This window comes from Carcharodon carcharias (assembly GCF_017639515.1).
Source record: "Carcharodon carcharias isolate sCarCar2 chromosome 40 unlocalized genomic scaffold, sCarCar2.pri SUPER_40_unloc_2, whole genome shotgun sequence".
Lineage (NCBI taxonomy): Eukaryota > Metazoa > Chordata > Chondrichthyes > Lamniformes > Lamnidae > Carcharodon > Carcharodon carcharias.
In genome coordinates, this window is record NW_024470856.1 from 316,334 (window position 1) to 339,864 (window position 23,531).

Genomic DNA, 23,531 nt, shown 5'->3' on the forward strand with positions numbered 1-23,531 from the left:
TACAGACAGGTTTGACAGAGCAGGATAACATTGTTGGTCTTCCAATTGAATATCTGAGGCAGTGAACCATTTCCTCACTTTTGTTAGCAATTACATGATCCCTTGAGTTGATAGGTGCACGTCAATTCACCATGTCTCCTTACTTCATTGCAGTTCCAGGCACAACACCAAATCTGGAATCTGAGGAACACTTGAGTGGAAAATCTACTCTCCCTGAAACAACTAGGGCAACAAGAGCTAAAATAGCAGGTATCAGTTTGGAGGAGATATTCCACAGACAATTTTCACACAACATGATCACTGAAACCTGGAACTGAAGAGTGTGTCGTGCACTGATAGAGGGGAGTGGGGCATTGCAACTGAGGGGAATGAGTTGAAATAACTGAGAGGAGTGGGATTCAGTCACTGAATGGAATTGGATACAGTGACTTAGGGGAGTGCAATGAAATGATTGGGTTGATTGCGATGTTGTGACTGAATGGAATGGGATGCAGTGACAGAAGGAATTAAATGCAGTGTATTAGGCGAGTGAGGTGCATTGACTAAGGGAATAGTTAAGTTGTGATTTTGGGGAGATGAATGCGGCAATTGAGTGAAGGGGGTGGCTCTGACCGAGGGTAGGGAGATGTAATGATTCAGGGGATCAGGATGTAATGAGTGTTTCGAGTGGTTTGCAGTGACTGAGTGAAGTGAGATGCAGTGGTGACCGGCATTGGGGTTCAGCGGCACTCTGTAGTTGGATGCACTAACTGGCTGGAATTGAAAGCAGTGTCTTAGTGGAGTGGGAAATAGTAAATGTGCAGAGTGGGATGTCGTGAATGAGGGGTTTGGGATGTAGTGACTGAGGGGTTTGGGTTGTAGTGACTGAGGGGAGTTTGATGTAGTGACTGAGGAGAGTAGGATGTAATGAATGCGGAGAGTGGGATGTGATGTCTGAGAGAAGTGGTATGTAGTAGCTGATGGGAGTGGGATATACAAACTCTTTTGAGTGGGAGGTAGTGACTCAGGGGATTCGGATGTTGTGATTGAGGGGCGTTGGAGTTAATGACTGAGTGGAGTGAATGCACTGATGGATGGGATTATGATGAAGTGATCGAATGTAGCTGGAATATATCACTGTTGTGATTTGGATGTAGAGCCTGAGGGGAGTCAGTTGCCGTGATTGATAGGAATCTGATGAACTAGCTGAGGGGATTGGAATTTTTGCTCCTGAGGAGTGCAATGCATTGACTGAGGAAAGGATAATGCATTTGCTGTGGGAAGTGGGATTTAGCAACTGAGGGGAGATGGATGGAAAGACTGAGGGGTGTGGGTTGCTGTGGCAAAGGGCAATGGGATGTAATTACCAAGCGACGTGAGATGTAATATCTGAAGGTGAGTGGGAAGCTATATTTGAGGGGAGTGTGATGCAGTGTTTGAGGCAAGAGGGATATAGTGAATGGAGGAGAGGGATTTAGTGGCATGGGCGAGTGGGATGTAATGACAGAGGGGATTGTAGTGCAGTGTCTGAGGGGAGAGGGATGTAATGACTGAGGGGAACGGGATTGACTGACTGGAGCAGCATGCAGTGATTGAGTGGGGTTGGATCTACAGACTGAGGGGAGTTGGATGCATTGACTGAAGTGAGCGGGATGCAGTTACTCAGGGGTGTGTGATGTCTGACAGGCATCAGATGCACTGACTGAGGAGCATAGGATGTAGTGACGCAGGGGTGTGGGTTGTAGTGACTGAGGGGAGTGGGAAATTGTAATTAAGGTGGAAGGGATGCAGTGACATAGGGGAGCGGGATGCAGTGACTTATGTGAGCGGGATGTAGTGATTGAGGGGAGTAGAAGTGGTGACTAAGAGGAGTGGGAAGTAGTGGGTTGGAGGAGTGGGATGTTGTGATGTGGGATTGGGATGCAGTGATTGAGAGGAGTGGGGTGCTGCGACTGAGGGGAGAGGGATGTAGTGTCTGAGGGGTGTGTAAGGCAGTGTCTGAGAGGAGTTGGATGTAGTGACATAGGGGAGTGAGATGTAGTTACTGAGGATAGCGGGATATAGTTACAGAGGGGAGTGGGATATATTTACAGAGGGGAGTGGGATGTGGTGACTGAGGGGAGTGGAAAGCAGTGAATGAGGGGGGTGTAATGTTGTGACTAAGGGCAGTAGGATTATTGACTGAGGGAAGTGGTATACAGTGATTGAGAGGAAAGTGACTGAGTGAATTGGGATTTTGCCACTGTGTGGAGTGGGATGCAGAGATTGATGGGAGTGGGATGCAATGACTGATGGGTTTGGGATGTGGTGACTGTGCAGTGCCTTGTTCAGTTCGTGAGATGAATATTAATAAGCGAGTGAGGGGAGTGTTATTAATTGAGCGAGGGGAGCGCAATTTAGTGACGGAGGTGATTGTAATTGAGAGACCGAGGGGACTGTTAATAAGTGAACAAGGGCATTTTATGTCATTGAACGGCGGAGGGGTTGAATTCAGTGAGTGAGCGGAATAAGGAGTGCTGTCTGAAAAGGAGTGGGATGTAATAAAAGAGGCGAGCGAGTTATAGTTATTGCGGGAAGTGGGAAGTAATAACTGAGGGCCATAGGATGTAGCGTGTGATGGGAGTGCGATGTTGTGACTGAAAGTAGAGGGAGCTTCCCACTGGGGTATAGTCAGGAGTGAAAGGTCGGCATTCTTTGGTTTCGGACTCTGTAAATAATATACTGATTCATTTTGAAAACTTTCCTACAAATTCAATGAAGTCTTGAGGTCATCTGTACTCTGCAATCTCCCATGTCCCCGTACTGCATTGTAGATCCAGGGACAACACCAACTCCGAAATCTGAGGAAGACTCGACTCGAGAATCCACTGCCCAACCATCATCTCCCCCAGCAGCATTGGAAATAACAGGTATCATCCTGGAGATCATTTTCTACCGAAACACTTCAGACAAAACGATCTCTACAATCTCATGCTGAATGAAGTAGGATATAGTGACTTGGGGGAGTGGGATGTGGAGACTGACGGGTTTGGAATGAAGTTACTGAGGAGATTGGGATTTAGTGACTGAGGGAAGTGAGATGCGGTGACTGAGGGGTTTGGGGTTTAGTGACTGTGAGATACGGTGACTGGGTGGTTTGGGATGAAGTGACTGAGGGGAATTTGATGTAGTGCCTGAGGAGAGTAGGATGTAATGAATGCGGGGAGTGGGATGTGATGTCTGAGAGAAGTGGTATGTAGTAACTGAAGGGAGTGGGATTTACAAACTCTTTTGATTGGGAGGTAGTGACTCAGGGGATTCAGATGTAGTGATTGAGGGGCGTTGGAGTTAATGACTGAGTGGAGTGAATGCACTGATGGAAGGGATTATGATGAAGTGATCGAATGTAGCTAGAATATTTCACTGTTGTGATTTGGATGTAGAGCCTGAGGGGAGTCAGTTGCCGTGATTGATAGGAATCTGATGAACTGGGTGAGGGGATTGGAATTTATGCTCCTGAGGAGTGCAATGCATTGACTGAGGGAAGTGGGATTTAGCTACTGAGGGGAGGTGGATGGAGTGACTGCGTTGAGTGGGTTGCTGTGGCAGAGCGCAATGGGATGTAATGATCGAGGGATGTGAGATGTAATATCTGAGGGGAGTGGGAAGCACTATATGAGGGGAGTGTGATGCAGTGTCTGAGGCAAGAGGGATATAGTGAATGGGGGAGAGGGATGTAGTGGCATAGGCGAGTGGGATGTAATGAAAGAGGGGATTGTAATGCAGTGTCTGAGGGGAGAGGGATGTAGTGACTGAGGGGAACGGGAGGTACTGACTGGAGTGGCATGCAGTGACTGAGGGGCGTTGGATGTCCTGACTGAGGGGAGTTGGATGCATTGACTGAAGTGAGCGGGATGCAGTTACTCAGGGGTGTGTGATGTCTGACAGGCATCGGATGCACTGACTGAGGTGCGTGGGATGTAGTGACTCAGGGGTGTGGGATGTAGTGACTGAGGGGAGTGGGACATTGTAATTAAGGGGGGAGGGTTGCAGTGACATAGGGGAGCGGGATGCAGTGACTTATGTGAGCGGGATATAGTGATTGAGGGGAGTAGAAGCGGTGACTGAGCGGAGTGGGGTGCTGCGACTGAGGGGAGAGGGATGTAGTGTCTGAAGGGTGTGTAAGGCAGTGTCTAAGGGGAGTTGGATGTAGTGACATAGGGCAGTGAGATGTAGTTACTGAGGGGAGTGGGATATATTTACAGAGGGGAGTGGGATGTGGTGACTGAGGGGAGCGGAAAGCAGTGACTGAGGGGGGTGTAATGTTGTGACTAAGGGGAGCGGGATTATTGACTGAGGGAAGTGGTATACAGTGATTGAGAAAATTGGGAAAAAGTGACTGAGTGAATTCGGTTTTTGCCACTGTGTGGAGTGGGATGCAGTGATTGTAGGGAATGGGATGCAATGACTGATGGGTTTTGGATGTGGTGACTGTGCAGTGCCTTGTTCAGTTCGTGAGATGAATGTTAATAAGCGAGTGAGGGGAGTGTTATTAATTGAGCGGGGGGAGTGCAATTTAGTGACGGAGTTGATTGTAATTGAGAGACCGAGGGGACTGTTATTAAATGAACGAGGGCATTTTATGTCATTGAATGGCGGAGGGGTTGAATTCAGTGAGTGAGCGGAATAAGACTTGCTGTCTGAAAAGGAATGGGATGAAATGACAGAGGTGAGCGAGTTTGAGTTATTGCGGGAAGTGGGACGTAATAACTGAGGGCCATAGGATGTAGCGTGTGATGGGAGTGCGATGTTGTGACAGAACGTAGAGGGAGTTTCCCACTGGGGTATAGTCAGCAGTGACAGGTTGGCATTCTTTGGTTTTGGACTGTGTAAATAATATACTGATTCATTTCGAAAACTTTCCTGCAAATTCAATGAAGTCTTGAGGTCATCTGTACTCTGCAATCTCCCATGTCCCCTTACTTCATTGTAGATCCAGGGACAGCACCAACTCCGAAGTCTGAGGAAGACTCGACTCGAGAATCCACTGCCCAACCATCATCTACCCCAGCAGCATTGGAAATAACAGGTATCATCCTGGCGATCATTTTCTACCGAAACACTTCAGACAAAACGATCTCTACAATCTCAAGCTGAATGAAGTAGGATATAGTGTCTTGGGGGAGTGGGATGTGGCGACTGAGGGGTTTGGGATGAAGTTACTGAGGAGATTGGGATTTAGTGACTGAGGGAAGTGAGATACGGTGACTGAGGGGTTTGGGATGCAGTGACTGAGGGGTTTGAGGTTTAGTGACTGAGGGAAGTGAGATGCGGTGACTGAGGGGTTTGGGATGCAGTGACTGAGGGGATTGGGATTTAGTGACTGAGGGCAGTGGGATGTAGTGACTGAGGGCAGTGGGATGTAGTGACTGAGGGCAGTGGGATGGAGCGACTGAGGGGAGTGGGATGTAGTGACTGAGGGCAGTGGGATGTGGTGACTGAGGGCTGAGGGATGTAGTGACTGAGGGCAGTGGAATGTAGTGACTGAGGGCAGTGGGATGGTGCAACTGAGGGCAGTGGGATGTAGTGACTGAGGGCAGTAGGATGTAGTGACTGAGGTCAGTGAGATATGGTGACAGAGGGAAGTGGGATGCAGTGACTGAGGGCAGTGGGATGTAGTGACTGAGGGCAGTGGGATGGTGCAACTGAGGGCAGTGGGATGTAGTGACTGAGGGCAGTGGGATGTAGTGACTGAGGGCAGTGGGATGGAGCGACTGAGGGGAGTGGGATGTAGTGACTGAGGGCAGTGGGATGTGGTGACTGAGGGCTGAGGAATGTAGTGACTGAGGGCAGTGGGATGTAGTGACTGAGGGCAGTGGGAAGGTGCAACTGAGGGCAGTGGGATGTAGTGACTGAGGGCAGTGGGATGTAGTGACTGAGGTCAGTGGGATATAGTGACAGAGGGAAGTGGGATGCAGTGACTGAGGGCAGTGGGGTGTAGTGACTGAGGGCAGTGGGATGTAGTGACTGAGGGCAGTGGGATGTAGTGACTGAGGGCAGTGGGATGTAGTGACTGGGGCATTGGGATGTGGTGACTGGAGGCAGTGGGATCTGGTGATTGAGGGCAGTGGGATGTAGTGACTGAGAGCAGTGGGATGTAGTGACTGAGGGCAGTGGGATGTAGTGACTGAGGGCAGTGGGATGTGGTGACTGAGGGCAGTGGGATGTAGTGACTGAGGGCAGAGGGATGTGGTGACTGAGGGCAGTGGGATGTAGTGACTGAGGGCATTGGGATGTATTGACTGAGCGGAGTGGAATGTGGTGACTGAGGAGAGTGGGATGCAGTGACTGAGGGGAGTGGGATGCAGTGACTGAGAGGAGTGGGATGCACTGACTGAGGGGATGCGATGTGTTGACTGAATGCAGAAGGATGTGCTGATTGAGGGGAATGAGATGTGGTAACTGAGGGGAGTGGAATGTAGTTACTGCAGTGATAGGGAAGTACGGACTGCGAGTTATTCACTGGGGTACAGCCAGGAGTGACAGAGCAGGGTTGACTATTCTGGGTTTCCAATTCTATAACTAATGAAGTGAAGCATTTCCCAATCTTTCCTATGAATTGAAAGCTCTCGTTAGGTGATGGATGTACGATAATCTGGTGTCTCTCCTTACATTTTTAAAGATCAAGCGACAAAACCATCACCGGAATCTGATGAACACTCGGCTCGAAAATCCACTCTCTCTGAATCAACGAGCCCAAAGGAAGGTGAAATAGCAGGTTTCAGTTTGGAGGGGATATTCCAGAGAAAATCTCTGGAGTCTGTGCAATATGCTGACTGATGGGAGTGGGATGTACGGACTGAGGGGAGTGGTTTGCCATGAATGAGGAGACTGGTATGTAGTGATGAGTGGAGTGGGATGTAGTGACTGAGGGAAGTGTGATACGGACACTGAGGGGAGCGGTATGCCGTACCTGAGGAGAATGGAATGTTGTGACTAAGTGGAGTGGGAGGTAGTGACTGAGGTGAGTGTGCTGCAGTGAGTTAGGGGAGAGGGATGTCGTAACTGAGGGAGTGGAATGCACTGACTGAGTAGAGTGTGATGTAGTGACTAAGGGGAGAGTAATGCAGTGACTGAGTGGAATGGGATGTAATGTCTGAGGGAATGGAATGTAGTGACTGAGAGAAGTGGGATAAAGTGACTGAGGGGAGTGGCATGCAATCACTGAAGGGGGTGGGATATAATGGCTGAGATGACGGGGATGTAGTGACTGAGAGGAGTTGGAGGCAGTGGCTGAGGTGAGTGGGATGCAAGGATTTAGGGTAGTGGGATGCAGTGACTGAGGAGAGTGGGAAGTAATGGCTGAGGGGAGTGCGATATAGTGACTGAGCGGATTGGGAAGTCGTGACAGATGAGACTGGAATGAAGTGACTGAGAGGAGTGGGAAGCAATGACTGAAGGGATTTCCATGTCGTCACAGAGGGGAGTGGGATGCAAGGACTGAGAGTGGAGTGATGTAATGACTGAGGGGGATAGGTTGTAGTGACATGAGTGGAGTGGGATGCAGTAACTGACGAGATTGGGATGCAGTGACCAAGTGGATTAGGATGCAGTGACTGATGTGAGTGGGATGTAGTGACTGAGGGGAGTGGGAACCAGTGACTGAGGGTAGTGGGAAGCAGAGACTGAGGGGAGCGGGATCAACTGAGTGAGGTGAGTGGGTTGAAGTGACTGAGGAGAGTGGGATGTAGTGACTGAGGGGAGTGGAATTTAGTGACTGAGGTGAGTGGGATGCATTGACTGAGGGGAGTGGGATGTAATGACAGAGGTGAGATTGATGCAGTGACTGAGCGGAATGGGATGTAGTGGTTGAGGGGGATGGGTTGTAGTGACTTGGGAATTGGGATGCAGTGACTGAGGGGAGTGGGAAGCAATGACTGAGAGGAGTGGGATGTAGTGCCTGGAGGAGATTGGGATGTAGTGACTAGGAGGAGTGGGTTGCAGTGGCTGAGAAGATTATGATGTAGTGACTAGGGGGAGTGGGAAGAGTGACTGAGGGGAGTGGGATGCAATGACTTAGGGGAGTGGGATGACGTGATTGAGCAGAGATGGGAAGTAGTGACTGAGCGGAGTGTGGTACAGTGACTGAGGGGACCGGGATGTCGTGACTAAGGAAATTGGAATTCAGTGACTGAGAGGAGGGTGAAGCAGTGACAGCGGGATTATCATGTCATGACAGGGGAGTGGAATACAGTGACTGAGGGGAGTGGGATGCATTGAATGAGGGAAGTGGGATGCAGTGAATGAGGGGAGTGGGATGCAATGAATGAGGGGATTGGGTTATCGTGACTGAAGGGAGTGGGATGTAGTGACTGGGTTGATTGGGATGTAGTAAATGAGGGGATTGGGATGCAATGAATTAGGGGAGTGGGATGCAATGAATGAGAGTAGAGGGATGTTGTGACTGACAGGAGTTGGGTGAAGTGACTGAGTTGAATGGAATGTAGTAAATGAGGGCAGTGGTATGTAGTGACTGAGGGTATTGTGATGTGGTGGGCGAGGGGAGTGGGTTAGAGAGACTGAAAGTGGAATCATGTAATGACTGAGGAGGGTAGGCTGTAGTTACTAAGGGAGTTTTATTTAGTAACTGAGGGGAATGGAAAGCAGTGACTGAGGAGATAGGCTGCAATGACCGAGGGGAGTGGGATGTAGTGACTGAGGGGAGGTGGATATAGTGACTGAGGGGAGAGGAATTTATTGAGTGAGATGAGTGGAATGCATTGCCTAAGGGGAGTGAGATGTAATAACTGAGGGGAGTGGGTTGTTATGACTAAGTGGTGTGGGACATAGTGACAGAAGGGAGTGGGATATAGTGACTGAGTGGAGTGGGATATAGTGACTGAGTGGAGTGGGATGTAGTGACTGAGGGGAGTGGGATGTTATGACTAAGTGGTGTGGGACATAGTGACAGAGTGAAGTGGGATATAGTGACTGAGTGGTTTGGAATGTAGTGACAGAGTGGAGTGGGATATAGTGACTGAGTGGAGTGGGATGTCGTGACAGAGTGGAGTGGGATATAGTGACTGAGTGGAGTAGGATGTAGTGACAGAGTGGAGTGGGATATAGTGACTGAGTGGAGTGGGATATAGTGACTGAGTGGAGTGGGATGTAGTGACAGAGTGGAGTGGGATATAGTGACTGAGTGGAGTAGGATGTGGTGACAGAGTGGAGTGGGATATAGTGACTGAGTGGAGTGGGATATAGTGACTGAGTGGAGTGGGATGTAGTGACAGAGTGGAGTGGGATATAGTGACAGAAGGGAGTGGGATGTAGTGACTGAAAGGAGTGGGATGTAGTGACTGAGTGGAGTGGGATGTAGTGACTGAGTGGAGTGGGATATAGTGACAGAAGGGAGTGGGATGTAATGACTAAGTGGTGTGGGATGTAGTGACTGAGTGGTGTGGGATATAGTGACAGAGGGGAGTGGGATGTAGTGACTGAGTGGTGTGGGATGTAATGACTGAGTGGTGTGGCATATAGTGACAGAAGGGAGTGGGATGTAATGACTGAGTGGTGTGGGATGTAGTGACTGAGTGGTGTGGGATATAGTGACAGAGGGGAGTGGGATGTAGTGACTGAGTGGAGTGGGATGTAGTGACTGAGTGGAGTGGGATGTAATGACTGAGTGGAGTGGGATATAGTGACAGAAGGGAGTGGGATGTAGTGACTGAGTGGTGTGGGATATAGTGACAGAGGGGAGTGGGATGTAGTGACTGAGTGGAGTGGGATGTAGTGACTGAGTGGAGTAGGATATAGTGACAGAGTGGAGTGGGATGTAGTGACTGAGTGGAGTGGGATTTAGTGACTGAGTGGAGTAGGATGTAGTGACAGAGTGGAGTGGGATGTAGTGACTGAGTGGAGTAGGATATAGTGACTGAGTGGAGTGGGATGTAGTGACAGAGTGGAGTGGGATGGCCTTACTGAGGGGAGTGAAATGTAGTCACTGTGGGCATTGGGATGTAGTGACTGAGTGGTTTTTAATGTAGTTAGTGAGGGACAGGGATATTGTTTTGAGGGTAGTGGGATGTAGTGGTTGACGGGAGTGTGATGTAGTGACTGAGGTGAGTTGGATGCAGTGTCTGAGGTCAGTGAGAGCTAGTAACTGACGGGAGTTAGGTGCCCTGACTGAGGGAAATGGGATATCCTCACTGTGGGGACTGGGATGGAATGACTGATGGGAGTAGGATGCAGAGACTGATGCGGAAAGGGTTGCAGTGACTGAGGCTAGTGAGATGCAGTGACTGAGGGAGTGGGATGTAGTGACTGAGTAGAGTGGGATGTTGTTACTGAGGTGAGTGAGATGCAGTCACAGAGAGATTGGGATGTAGTCACTGAGTGTATTTTAATGTAGTGAGTGAGGGGACTGGGATATTGTGACTGACGAGAGGGGGATATAGTGGCTGACGGGCGTTGGTTGTAGTGACCGAGGGGAGTGTGATGTCAGACTGAGGTGAGTGGGTTTCAGTTTCTGAGGTCAGTGAGATGTGGCAACTGAGGGGAGCTGGATGCTTTGACTGAAGCAAATGGGATATAGTCACTGTGGGGAAAGGGTTGTAAATACTGAGGCCAGTGAGATGCAGTGACTGAGGGAGTGGGACGTGGTGACTGAGGTGAGGTGGATGTAGTGAGTGAAGGGAGAGGAATGAAGTGACTGAAATGAGTGGGACGCATTGACTGAGGGGAGTGGGATGTAGCGACTGACCCGAGTGGGATGTTATGACGGAGGGGAGTGGGAATTTAGTGACTGAGTTGAGTGGGATGGTGTTACTGAGGGGAGTCAGCTGTAGTCACTGAGGGATTGGGAACTAGTCACTGAGTGGTTTTTAATGTAATGAGTGAGGGGACCTGAATATTGTGACTGAGGAGAGTGGGATGTAGTGGCTGACTGGCGTTGGGGAGTAGGATATAGTTACTGAGGGGATAGGGAAAAAGGGACTGAGGGGAGTGGGATGTAGTGACTGAGGGGAGTGGGATGTTGCGACTGAGGAGAGTGTGATATATTTAATGAGCGGACTGGAATATTGTGACTGAGGGGAGTGGGATGTAGTGACTGAGGGGAGTGTGATATATTTAATGAGGGGACTGGAATATTGTGACCGAGGGGAGTGGGATGTAGTGACTGAGAGGAGTGGGATTTAGTGACTGAGGGCAGTGGGATATATTTTATGAGCGGGCTCGAATATTGTGACTGAGGGGAGTGGGATGTAGTGACTGAGGGGAGTGGGATGGAGTGACTGAGGGGAATGTGATATATTTAATGAGGGGACTGGAATATTGTGACTGAGGGGAGTGGGATGTAGTGACTGAGAGGAGTGGGATTTAGTGACTGAGGGGAGTGGGATATAGTGACTGAGGGGAGTGGGATGTAGTGACTGAGGGGAGTGGGATGTAATGACTGAGGGGAGTGTGATATATTTAATGAGGGGACTGGAATATTGTGACTGAGGGGAGTGGGATGTAGTGACTGAGAGGAGTGGGATTTGGTGACTGAGGGGAGTGGGATATAGTGACTGAGGGGAGTGGGATGTAGTGACAGAGGGGAGTGTGATATATTTAATGAGGGGACTGGAATATTGTGACTGAGGGGAGTGGGATGTAGTGACTGAGAGGAGTGGGATTTAGTGACTGAGGGGAGTGGGATATAGTGACTGAGGGGAGTGGGATGTAGTGACTGAGGGGAGTGGGATGTAGTGACTGAGGGGAGTGTGATATATTTAATGAAGGGACTGGAATATTGTGACTGAGGGGAGTGGGATGTAGTGACTGAGAGGAGTGGGATTTAGTGACTGAGGGGAGTGGGATATAGTGACTGAGGGGAGTGGGATGTAGTGACAGAGGGGAGTGTGATATATTTAATGAGGGGACTGGAATATTGTGACTGAGGGGAGTGGGATGTAGTGACTGAGGGGAGTGGGATGTAATGACTGTGGGAATGTGATATATTTAATGAGGGGACTGGAATATTGTGACTGAGGGGAGTGGGATGTAAGGACTGAGAGGAGTGGGATTTAGTGACTGAGGGGAGTGGGATATAGTGACTGAGGGGAGTGGGATGTAGTGACTGAGGGGAGTGGGATGTAGTGACTGAGGGGAGAGTGATATATTTAATGAGGGGACTGGAATATTGTGACTGAGGGGAGTGGGATGTAGTGACTGAGAGGAGTGGGATTTAGTGACTGAGGGGAGTGGGATATAGTGACTGAGGGGAGTGGGATGTAGTGACAGAGGGGAGTGTGATATATTTAATGAGGGGACTGGAATATTGTGACTGAGGGGAGTGGGATGTAATGACTGAGAGGAGTGGGATTTAGTGACTGAGGGGAGTGGGATATAGTGACTGAGGGGAGTGGGATGTAATGACTGAGGGGAGTGGGATGTAGTGACTGAGGAGAGTGTGATATATTTAATGAGGGGACTGGAATATTGTGACTGAGGGGAGTGGGATGTAGTGACTGAGAGGAGTGGGATTTAGTGACTGAGGGGAGTGGGATATAGTGACTGAGGAGAGTGGGATGTAATGTTTGAGGGGAGTGGGATGTAGTGACTGAGGGGACTGTGATATATTTAAAGAGGGGACTGGAATATTGTGACTGAGGGGAGTGGGATGTAGTGACTGAGGGGAGTGTGATATATTTAATGAGGGGACTGGAATATTGTGACTGAGGGGAGTGGGATGTAGTGACTGAGGGGAGTGGGATGTAATGACTGAGAGGAGTGGGATGTAGTGACTGAGGGGAGTGGGATGTAGTGACTGAGGGGAGTGGGATGTAGTGACGGAGGGGAGTGTGATATATTTAATGAGGGGACAGGAATATTGTGACTGAGGGGAGTGGGATGTAGTGACTGAGAGGAGTGGGATGTAGTGACTGAGGGGAGTGGGATGTAGTGACTGAGGGGAGTGGGATGTAGTGACTGAGGGGAATGGGACGTCGGGAGTGTGGGGAGTGAAATGTAGTGACTGAGGGGAGTGGGATATAGTGACTGAGGGGAGTGAGATGTAGTGACTGAGGGGAGTGGGATACAGTGACTGAGGGGAGTGGGATGTAGTGACTGAGAGGAGTGGGATGTAGTGACTGAGGGGAGTGTGATATATTTAATGAGGGGACTGGAATATTGTGACTGAGGGGAGTGGGATGTAGTGACTGAGAGGAGTGGGATGTAGTGACTGAGGGGAGTGTGATATATTTAATGAGGGGACTGGAATATTGTGACTGAGGGGAGTGGGATGTAGTGACTGAGAGGAGTGGGATGTAGTGACTGAGGGGAGTGGGATATAGTGACTGAGGGGAGTGGGATGTAGTGACTGAGGGGAGTGGGATGTAGTGACTGAGGGGAGTGTGATATATTTAATGAGGGGACTGGAAAATTGTGACTGAGGGGAGTGGGATGTAGTGACTGAGGGGAGTGGGATGTAGTGACTGAGGGGAGTGGGATATAGTGACTGAGGGGAATGGGATGTAGTGACTGAGAGGAGTGGGATTTAGTGACTGAGGGGAGTGGGATGTAGTGACTGAGGGGAGTGGGATATAGTGACTGCGCGGAATGGGATGTAGTGACTGAGAGAAGTGGGATTTAGTGACTGAGGGGAGTGGGATATAGTGACTGAGGGGAGTGGGACGTCGGGACTGTGGGGAGTGAGATGTAGTGCCTCAGAGAGTGTGGAGTGGTAACTGAGGGGAGTTCGATGAAGTGACTGAGGTAAATGGGATGTAGTCACTTCGGAGAGTGGGATGCAGTGACTGAGGGTAGTAGGATATAGTTAATGAGGGGAGTGGGATATTGGGACAGAGGGGAGTGGGATGTAGTGACTGAGGAGTTTTGGGTTTAGTGCCTGGTGTACAGCCAGGGGTGATGGAGCAGGGTGACATTGGTGAGTTGAAATGCATAAAAGATGAAAGTGAATCATTGTCTGAAGTTTCCTGCCAATTTTACGCTCTCATGAGGTGATAGCGTACTTCAAAATTCTATGTCTCCTGGCTTCATTTTAGATCCAGGGACAAGACCAACTCTGGAAACTAAGGAACATTCGAGTCGAAAATCCAATCTCTCTGAATCAACTAGCCCAATAGCTTCTGAAATATCACTTAGCAGTTTGGAGGTGATATTCCACAGAACATGCTCAGACACCATGATAGCTGAAAACTGGCAGTGAAGATTGCTGGTTGCAATGACTGAGGGGAGTGGGATGTAGTGAGAGGGGGGAATGGGATCAGGTAGCTAAGGGGAATGAGTGGAGGTAAGTGAGGGGATAGAGATTCCGTGGGTAAGAGAAGTAGGATGTCGAATTGAGGGTAAAGGGAGGTACTGAATGAAGGGAAGGGGATGCATTGACTGAGGTAATCGAGAAGTATCAAATGAAGTGAGGGGATGCAGTGACTGAGGGGAGTGGGATTATGCAAATGAGGTGAGAGGGATCCAGGGATTGAAGCGATTGGGGCACAGTGAGTGAAGGGGAGCGGGGTGCAGTAACTAAAGGAAGCGGGGTTTAATGACTAAGGGGAGCGGGATGCAGTGAGAGAGGGAAGTGGGGTTAAGTGATCAAGGGGAACACGATGCAGTGACTGAAGAAAGTGTGGTTTAGTGACCAAGGTGAGTGGGAAGCAATGGCTGAGGTAAGTGGGGTTTATTGATCAAGGGGAGCGGGATACAGTGACTGAGGGAAGTGGGGTTTAGTGATCAAGGGGCGGGGTTTGCAGTGACTGAGAGAAGTGGGGTTTAGTGACCAAGGGGAGTGGGATGCAGTGACTGAGGGAAGTGGGGTTTAGTGACCAAGGGGAAAGGGATGCAGTAACTGAGGGAAGTGGGGTTTAGTGATCAAGGGGAGGGGGATGCAGTGACTGAATGACGTGGGGTTTAGTGATCAAGAGGAGGGGGATGCATTGACTGAGGAAAGTGGGGTTAAGTGATCAAGGGGAACACGATGCAGTGACAGAAGGAAGTGTGATTTAGTGACCAAGGAGAGTGGGAGGCAATGGCTGAGGTAAGTGGGGTTTAGTGATCAAGGGGAGCAGGATACAGTGACTGAGGGAAGTGGGGTTTAGTGATCAAGGGGAGGGGGATGCAGTGACTGAGAGAAGGGAGGTTTAGTGAGCAAGCGGAGAGGGATGCAGTGACTGAGGTAAGAGGGGTTTAGTGATCAAGGGGAGAGGGATGCAGTGACTGAGGGAAGTGGGTTTCAGTGACCAACGGGAGCGCGATGCAGTGACTGAGTGAAGGGCTGTTTAGTGACCAAGGGGAGCTGGATGCAGTGACTGAGTGAAGTGGGGTTTAGTGACCAAGGGGAAAGGGATGCAGTAACTGAGGGAAGTGGGGTTTAGTGACCAAGGGGAGGGGGATGCAGTGACTGAGGGACGTGGGGTTTAGTGACCAAGGGGAGGGGGATGCAGTGACTGAGGGAAGTGGGGTTTAGTGATCAAGGGGAGGGGGATGCAGAGACTGAGAGAAGTGTGGTTTAGTGACCAAGGGGAGTGGGATGCAGTGACTGAGGGAAGAGGGGATTAGTGACCAAGGGGAGAGGGATGCAGTGACTGAGGTAAGCGGGATTCAGTGACCAAGGGAAGCAGGATGCAGTGACTGAGGGAATTTCGTTTCAGTGACTAGCGGGAACGCGATGCAGTAACTGAGTGAAGTGCTGTTTAGTGACCTAGGGGAGCGGAATGCAGTGACTGAGGGAAGTGGGTTTCAGTGATCAAGGGGTAGGGGATGCAGTGACTGAGAAAAGTGGGGTTTAGTGACCAAGGGGAGTGGGATGCAGTGACTGAGGGAAGCGGGTTTCAGTGACCAAGGGGAGCAGGATGAAGTGACTGAGGGTAATGGGTTTCAGTGACCAACGGGAGCGCGATGCAGTGACTGAGTGTAGTGGTGTTTAGTGAACAAGGCGAGCGGGATGCAGTGACTGAGGGAAGTGGGTTTCAGTGACCAACGGGAGCGCGATGCAGTGACTGAGTGAAGTGGTGTTTAGTGACCAAGGGGAGCTGGATGCAGTGACTGAGTGAAGTGGGGTTTAGTGACCAAGGGGAGGGGGATGCAGTGACTGAGGGAAGTGGGGTTTAGTGACCAAGGGGAGGGGGATGCAGTGACTGAGGGAAGTGGGGTTTAGTGACCAAGGTGAGCAGGATGCAGTAATTGAGGGATGTGTGGTTTAGTGACCAAGGTGAGTGGGAAGCTATGGCTGTGGTAACTGGGGTTTAGTGATCAAGGGGAGCAGGATACAGTGATTGAGGGAAGTGGGGTTTAGTGATCAAGGGGAGGGGGATGCAGTGACTGAGAGAAGTGGGGTTTAGTGACCAAGGGGAGTGGGATGCAGTGACTGAGGGAAGAGGAGTTTAGTGATCAAGGGGAGAGGGATGCAGTGTCTGAGGGAAGTGGATTTCAGTGACCAAGGGGAGCGCGATGCAGTGTCTGAGTGAAGTGTTGTTTATTGACCAAGGCGAGCGCGATGCAGTGACTGAGTGAAGTGGTGTTTAGTGACCAAGGGGAGTGGGATGCAGTGACTGAGTGAAGTGGGGTTTAGTGACCAAGGGGAAAGGGATGCAGTAAGTGAGGGAAGTGGGGATTAGTGATCAAGGGGAGGGGGATGCAGTGACTGAGGGCAGTAGGGTTAAGTGATCAAGGGGAACACGATGCAGTGACTGAAGGTAGTGTGGTTTAGTGACCAAGGTGAGTGGGAAGCAATGGCTGAGGTAAGTGGGATTTAGTGATCAAGGGGAGCAGGATACAGTGACTGAGGGAAGTGGGGTTTAGTGATCAAGGGGAGTGGGATGCAATGACTGAGGGAAGAGGGGTTTAGTGATCAAGGGGAGAGGGATCAGTGACTGAGGGAAGTGGATTTCAGTGACCAAGGGGAGAAGGATGCAGTGCCTGAGGGAATTGGGTTTCAGTGACCAACAGGAGCGCGATGCAGTGACTGAGTGAAGTTGTGTTTAGTGACCAAGGCGAGCGGGATGCAGTGACTGAGGGAAGTGGGTTTCAGTGACCAACGGGAGCACGATGCAGTGACAGAGTGAAGTGGTGTTTAGTGACCAAGGGGAGCTGGATGCAGTGACTGAGTGAAGTGTGGTTTAGTGACCAAGGGGAAAGGGATGCAGTAACTGAGGGAAGTGGGGTTTAGTGACCAAGGGGAGGGAGATGCAGTGACTGAGGGACGTGGGGTTTAGTGACCAAGGAGAGGGGGATGCAGTGACTGAGGGAAGTGGGGTTTAGTGACCAAGGTGAGCGGGATGCAGTAATTGAGGGATGTGGGGTTTAGTGACCAAGGGGAGGGGGATGGAGTAATTGAGGGAAGTGGGGTTTAGTGATCAAGGGGAGCGGAATGCAGTGACTGTGGTAAGTGGGGTTTAGTTATCAAGGGAGGGGGATGCAGTGACTGAGTGAATTGATGTTTAGTGACCAAGGGGACTGGGATGCAGTGACTGAGTGAAGTGGGGTTTAGTGTCCAAGGGGAAAGGGATGCAGTAACTGAGGGAAGTGGGGTTTAGTGATCAAGGGGAGGGGGATGCAGTGACTGAGGGACGTGGGGTTTGGTCATCAAGGGGAGGGGGATGCAGTGACTGAGGGAAGTAGGGTTAAGTGATCAAGGGGAACACGATGCAGTGACTGAAGGAAAGGTGGTTTAGTGACCAAGGTGAGTGGGAAGCTATGGCTGTGATAACTGGGGTTTAGTGATCAAGGGGAGCAGGATACAGTGATTGAGGGAAGTTGGGTTTAGTGATCAAGGGGAGGGGGATGCAGTGACTGAGAGAAGTGGGGTTTAGTGACCAAGGGGTGTGGGATGCAGTGACTGAGGGAAGAGGAGTTTAGTGATCAAGGGGAGAGGGATGCAGTGTCTGAGGGAAGTGGATTTCAGTGACCAAGGGGAGCGCGATGCAGTGACTGAGTGAAGTGTTGTTTATTGACCAAGGCGAGCGGGATGCAGTGACTGAGGGAAGTGGGTTTCAGTGACGAACGTGAGCGCGATGCATTGACTGAGTGAAGTGGTGTTTAGTGACCAAGGGGAGCTGGATGCAGTGACTGAGTGAAGTGGGGTTTAGCGACCAAGGGGAAAGGGATGCAGTAACTGAGGGAAGTGGGGTTTAGTGACCAAGGGGAGGGAGATGCAGTGACTGAGGGACGTGGGGTTTAGTGATCAAGGGGAGGGGGATGCAGTGACTGAGGGAAGTGGGGTTTAGTGACCAAGGAGAGGGGGATGCAGTGACTGAGGGAAGTGGGGTTTAGTGACCAAGGTGAGCGGGATGCAGTAATTGAGGGATGTGGGGTTTAGTGACCAAGGGGAGGTGGATGGAGTAAGTGTGGGAAGTGGGGTTTAGTGATCAAGGAGAGCGGAATGCAGTGACTGAGTGAAGTGGGGTTTAGTTATCAAGGGGAGTGGGCTGCAGTGTCTGAGGGAAGAGGGGTTTAGTGATCAAGGGGAGAGGGATGCAGTGACTGAGCGAAGCGGGATTCAGTAACCAAGGGGAGCAGAATGCAGTGACTGAGGGATTTGGGTTACAGTGACCAACGGGAGCACGATGCAGTGACTGAGTGAATTGTTGTTTAGTGACCAAGGGGATCGGGATGCAGTGACTGAGGGAAGTGGGTTTCAGTGACCAACGGGAGTGCGATGCAGTGACTGAGTGAAGTGGAGTTTAGTGATCAAGGGGAGGGGGATGCAGTGACTGAGGGAAGTAGGGTTAAGTGATCAAGGGGAACACGATGCAGTGACTGAGGGAAGTGTGGTTTAGTGACCATGGTGAGTTGGAAGCAATGGCTGAGGGATGTGGGGTTTAGTGATCAAGGGGAGGGGGATGCAGTGACTGAGAGAAGAGGGGTTTAGTGACCAAGGGGAGTGGGATGCAGTGACTGAGGGAAGAGGGGTTTAGTGACGAAGGGGAGAGGGATGCAGTGACGGAGGGAAGTGGGGTTTAGTGACCAAGGTGAGCAGGATGCAGTAATTGAGGGATGTGGGGTTTAGTGACCAAGGGGAGGGGGATGGAGTAAGTGAGGGAAGTGGGCTTTAGTGATCAAGGGGAGCGGGATGCAGTGACTGAGGGAAGTGGGGATTAATTATCGGGGGAGGGGCATGCAGTGACTGAGAGAAGTGGGGTTTAGTGACCAAGGGGAGTGGGATGCAGTGACTGAGGGAAGAGGGGTTTAGTGATCAAGGGGAGAGGGATGCAGTGACTGAGGGAAGCGGGATTCTGTGACCAATGGGAGCAGGATGCAGGGACTGAGGGAATTCGGTTTCAGTGACCAACGGGAGCGCGATGCAGTGACTGAGTGAAGTGTTGTTTAGTGACCAAGGGGATCGGGCTGCAGTGACTGAGGGAAGTTGGTTTCAGTGACCAATGGGAGCGCGATGCAGTGACGGAGTGAATTGGTGTTTAGTGACCAAGGGGAGTGGGATGCAGTGACTGAGTGAAGTGGGGATTAGTGACCAAGGGGAAAGGGATGCAGTAACTGAGGGAAGTGGGGTTTAGTGATCAAGTGGAGGGGGATGCAGTGACTGAGGGACGTGGGGTTTGGTCATCAAGGGGAGGGGGATGCAGTGACTGAGGGAAGTAGGGTTAAGTGATCAAGGGGAACACGATGCAGTGACTGAAGGAAGGGTGGTTTAGTGACGAAGGTGTGTGGGAAGCTATGTCTGTGGTAACTGGGGTTTAGTGATCAAGGGGAGCAGGATACAGTGATTGAGGGAAGTGGGGTTTAATGATCAAGGGGAGGGGGATGCAGTGACTGAGAGAAGTGGGGTTTAGTGACCAAGGGGAGTGGGATGCAGTGACTGAGGGAAGAGGAATTTAGTGACCAAGGGGAGCGCGATGCAGTGACTGAGTGAAGTGTTGTTTATTGACCAAGGCGAGCGGGATGCAGTGACTGAGGGAAGTGGGTTTCAGTGACCAACAGGAGCGCGATGCATTCACTGAGTGAAGTGGTGGTTAGTGATCAAGGGGAGCTGGATGCAGTAACTGAGGGAAGTGGGTTTAAGTGACCAAGGGGAGGGAGATGCAGTGACTGAGGGACGTGGGGTTTAGTGATCAAGGGGAGGGGGATGCAGTGACTGAGTGAAGTGGGGTTTAGTGACCAAGGAGAGGGGGATGCAGTGACTGAGGGAAGTGGGGTTTAGTGACCAAGGTGAGCGGGATGCAGTAATTGAGGGATGTGGGGTTTAGTGACCAAGGGGAGGGGGATGGAGTAAGTGAGGGAAGTGGGGTTTAGTGATCAAGGGGAGCGGAATGCAGTGACTGAGGGAAGTGGGGTTTAGTTATCAAGGGAGGGGGTTGCAGTGACTGAGATAAGTGGGGTTTAGTGACCAAGGGGAGTGGGATGCAGTGTCTGAGGGAAGAGGGGTTTAGTGATCAAGGGGAGAGGGATGCAGTGACTGAGCGAAGCGGGATTCAGTGACCAAGGGGAGCAGAATGCAGTGACTGAGGGATTTGGGTTACAGTGACCAACGGGATCGCGAAGCAGTGACTGAGTGAATTGTTGTTTAGTGACCAAGGGGATCGGGATGCAGTGACTAAGGGAAGTGGGTTTCAGTGACCAGCGGGAGCGCGATGCAGTGACTGAGTGAAGTGGAGTTTAGTGATCAAGGGGAGGGGGATGCAGTGACTGAGGGAAGTAGGGTTAAGTGATCAAGGGGAACACGATGCAGTGACTGAGGGAAGTGTGGTTTAGTGACCATGGTGAGTTGGAAGCAATGGCTGAGGTAAGTGGGGTTTAGTGATCAAGGGGAGCAGGATACAGTGATTGAGGGTTGTGGGGTTTAGTGATCAAGGGGAGGGGGATGCAGTGACTGAGAGAAGAGGGTTTTAGTGACCAAGGGGAGTGGGATGCAGTGACGGAGGGAAGAGGGGTTTAGTGACCAAGGGGAGAGGGATGCAGTGACTGAGGGAAGTGGATTTCTGTGACCAAGGGGAGAAGGATGCAGTGACTGAGGGACTTGGGTTTCAGTGACCAACAGGAGCGCGATGCAGTGACTGAGTGAAGTGTTGTTTAGTGACCAAGGCGAGCGGGATGCAGTGACTGACGGAAGTGGGTTTCAGTGACCAACGGGAGCGCGATGCATTGACTGAGTGAAGTGGTGTTTAGTGAACAAGGGGAGCTGGATGCAGTGACTGAGTGAAGTGGGGTTTAGTGACCAAGGGGAAAGGGATGCAGTAACTGAGGGAAGTGGGTTTTAGTGACCAAGTGGAGGGAGATGCAGTGACTGAGGGATGTGGGGTTTCGTGATCAAGGGGAGGGGGATGCAGTGACTGAGGGAAGTGGTGTTTAGTGACCAAGGGGAGGGGGATGCAGTGAATGAGGGAAGTGGGGCTTAGTGACCAAGGTGAGCGGGATGCAGTAATTGAGGGATGAGGGGGTTAGTGACCGAGGGGAGGGCGATGGAGTAAGTGAGGGAAGTGGGGTTTAGTGATCAAGGGGAGCGGGATGCAGTGACTGAGGGAAGAGGGGTTTATTGATCAAGGGGAGAGGGATGCAGTGATGAGGGAAGCGGGATTCAGTGACCAAGGGGAGCAGGATGCAGTGACTGAGGGAAGAGGGGTTTATTGATCAAGGGGAGAGGGATGCAGTGATGAGGGAAGCGGGATTCAGTGACCAAGGGGAGCAGGATGCAGTGACTGAGGGAATTGGGTTTCAGTGACCAACGGGGGCGCGATGCAGTGAGTGAGTGAAGTGTTGTTTAGTGACCAAGGGGAGCGGAATGCAGTGACTGAGGGAAGTGGGTTTCAGTGACCAACGGGAGCGCGATGCAGTGACTGAATGAAGTGGGGTTTAGTGACCAAGGGGCGCGGGATGCAGTGACTGAGGGAAGTGGGGTTAGTGATCAAGGGGAGGGGGATGCACTGACTGAGGGACGTGGGGTTTAGTGATCAAGGGGAGGGGTATGCAGTGACTGAGGGAAGTAGGGTTAAGTGATCAAGGGGAACACGATGCAGTGACTGAAGGAATTGTGGTTTAGTGACCAAGGTGAGTGGGAAGCAATGGCTGAGGTAAGTGGGGTTTAGTGATCAAGGGGAGCAGGATACAGTGACTGAGGGCAGTGGGGTTTAGTGATCAAGGGGAGGGGGATGCAGTGACTGAGAAGAGTGGGGTTAAGTGACCAAGGGGAGTGGGATGCAGTGACTGAGGGAAGAGTGGTTTAGTGACCAAGGGGAGAAGGATGCAGTGACTGAGGGAATTGGGTTTCAGTGACCAACAGGAGCGCGATGCGGTGAGTGAGTGAAGTGCTGTTTAGTCACCAAGGGGATCGGGATGCAGTGACTGAGGGAAGTGGGTTTCAGTGACCAACGGGAGCGCGATGCAGTGACTGAGTGAAGTGGTGTTTAGTGACCAAGGGGAGCTGGATGCAGTGACTGAGTGAAGTGGGGTTTAGTGACAAAAGGGGAGGGGGTGCAGTGACTGAGGGACGTGGGGTTTAGTGATCAAGGGGAACACGATGTAGTGAAAGAAGAAAGTCTGGTTTAGTGACCAGGTTGATTGGGAAGCAATGGCTGAGGTAACTGGCGTTTAGTGATCAAGGGGAGCGGAATGCAGTGACTGAGGGAAGTGGGGTTTAGTGATCAAGGGGAGGGTGATGCAGTGACTGAGAGAAGTAGGGTTTAGTGACCAAGGGAATGGGATGCAGTGACTGAGGGAAGAGGGGTTTAGTGATCAAGGGGAGATGGATGCAGTGACTGAGTGAAGTATTGTTTAATGACCAAGGGCAGCGGATTGCATTGACTGCGGGAAGTGGATTTCAGTGACCAACGGGAGCGCGATGCAGTGACTGAGTGAAGTGGTGTTTAGTGACCAAGGGGCGCGGGATGCAGTGACTGAGTGAAGTGGGGTTTAGTGACCAAGGGAAAAGGGATGCAGTAACTGAGGGAAGTGGGGTTTAGTGATCAAGGGGAGATGGATGCAGTGACTGAGTGAAGTATTGTTTAATGACCAAGGGCAGCGGATTGCATTGACTGCGGGAAGTGGATTTCAGTGACCAACGGGAGCGCGATGCAGTGACTGAGTGAAGTGGTGTTTAGTGACCAAGGGGCGCGGGATGCAGTGACTGAGTGAAGTGGGGTTTAGTGACCAAGGGAAAAGGGATACAGTGACTGAGGGACGTGGGGTTTAGTGATGAAGGGGAGGGGGATGCAGTGACTGAGGGAAGTGGGGTTAAGTGATCAAGGGGATCACAATGCAGTGACTGAAGGAAGTGTGGTTTAGTGACCAAGGTGAGTGGGAAGCAATGGCTGAGGTAAGTGGGGTTTAGTGATCAAGGGGAGCGGGATTCAGTGAGTGAGGGAAGTGGGGTTTAGTGATCAAGGGGAGGGGGATGCAGTGACTGAGAGAAGTGGGGTTTAGTGACCAAGGGGAGTGGGATGCAGTGACTGAGGGAAGAGTGGTTTAGTGATCAAGCGCAGAAAGATGCAGTGACTGAGGGAAGTGGATTTCAGTGACCAAGGGGAGAAGGATGTAGTGACTGAGGGAAATGGGTTTCAGTGACCAACGGGAGCGCAATGCAGTGACTGAGTGAAGTCGTGTTTAGTGAACAAGGCGAGCGG

At 51.1% G+C, this 23,531-nt stretch overlaps 1 protein-coding gene across 1 annotated transcript in view; it reads left to right on the plus strand.

Annotated features, from left to right (window-relative positions):
• Window positions 1-23,531, plus strand: part of LOC121275025 (uromodulin-like) — a 186,688-nt gene that overhangs the window by 40,381 nt on the left and 122,776 nt on the right. Inside the window, exons 6-7 of the mRNA XM_041182418.1 lie at window positions 4,952-5,047; window positions 6,641-6,724. Coding sequence (XP_041038352.1) covers window positions 4,952-5,047; window positions 6,641-6,724 — 180 coding nt within the window. The remainder of the gene's footprint in view (window positions 1-4,951; window positions 5,048-6,640; window positions 6,725-23,531) is intronic.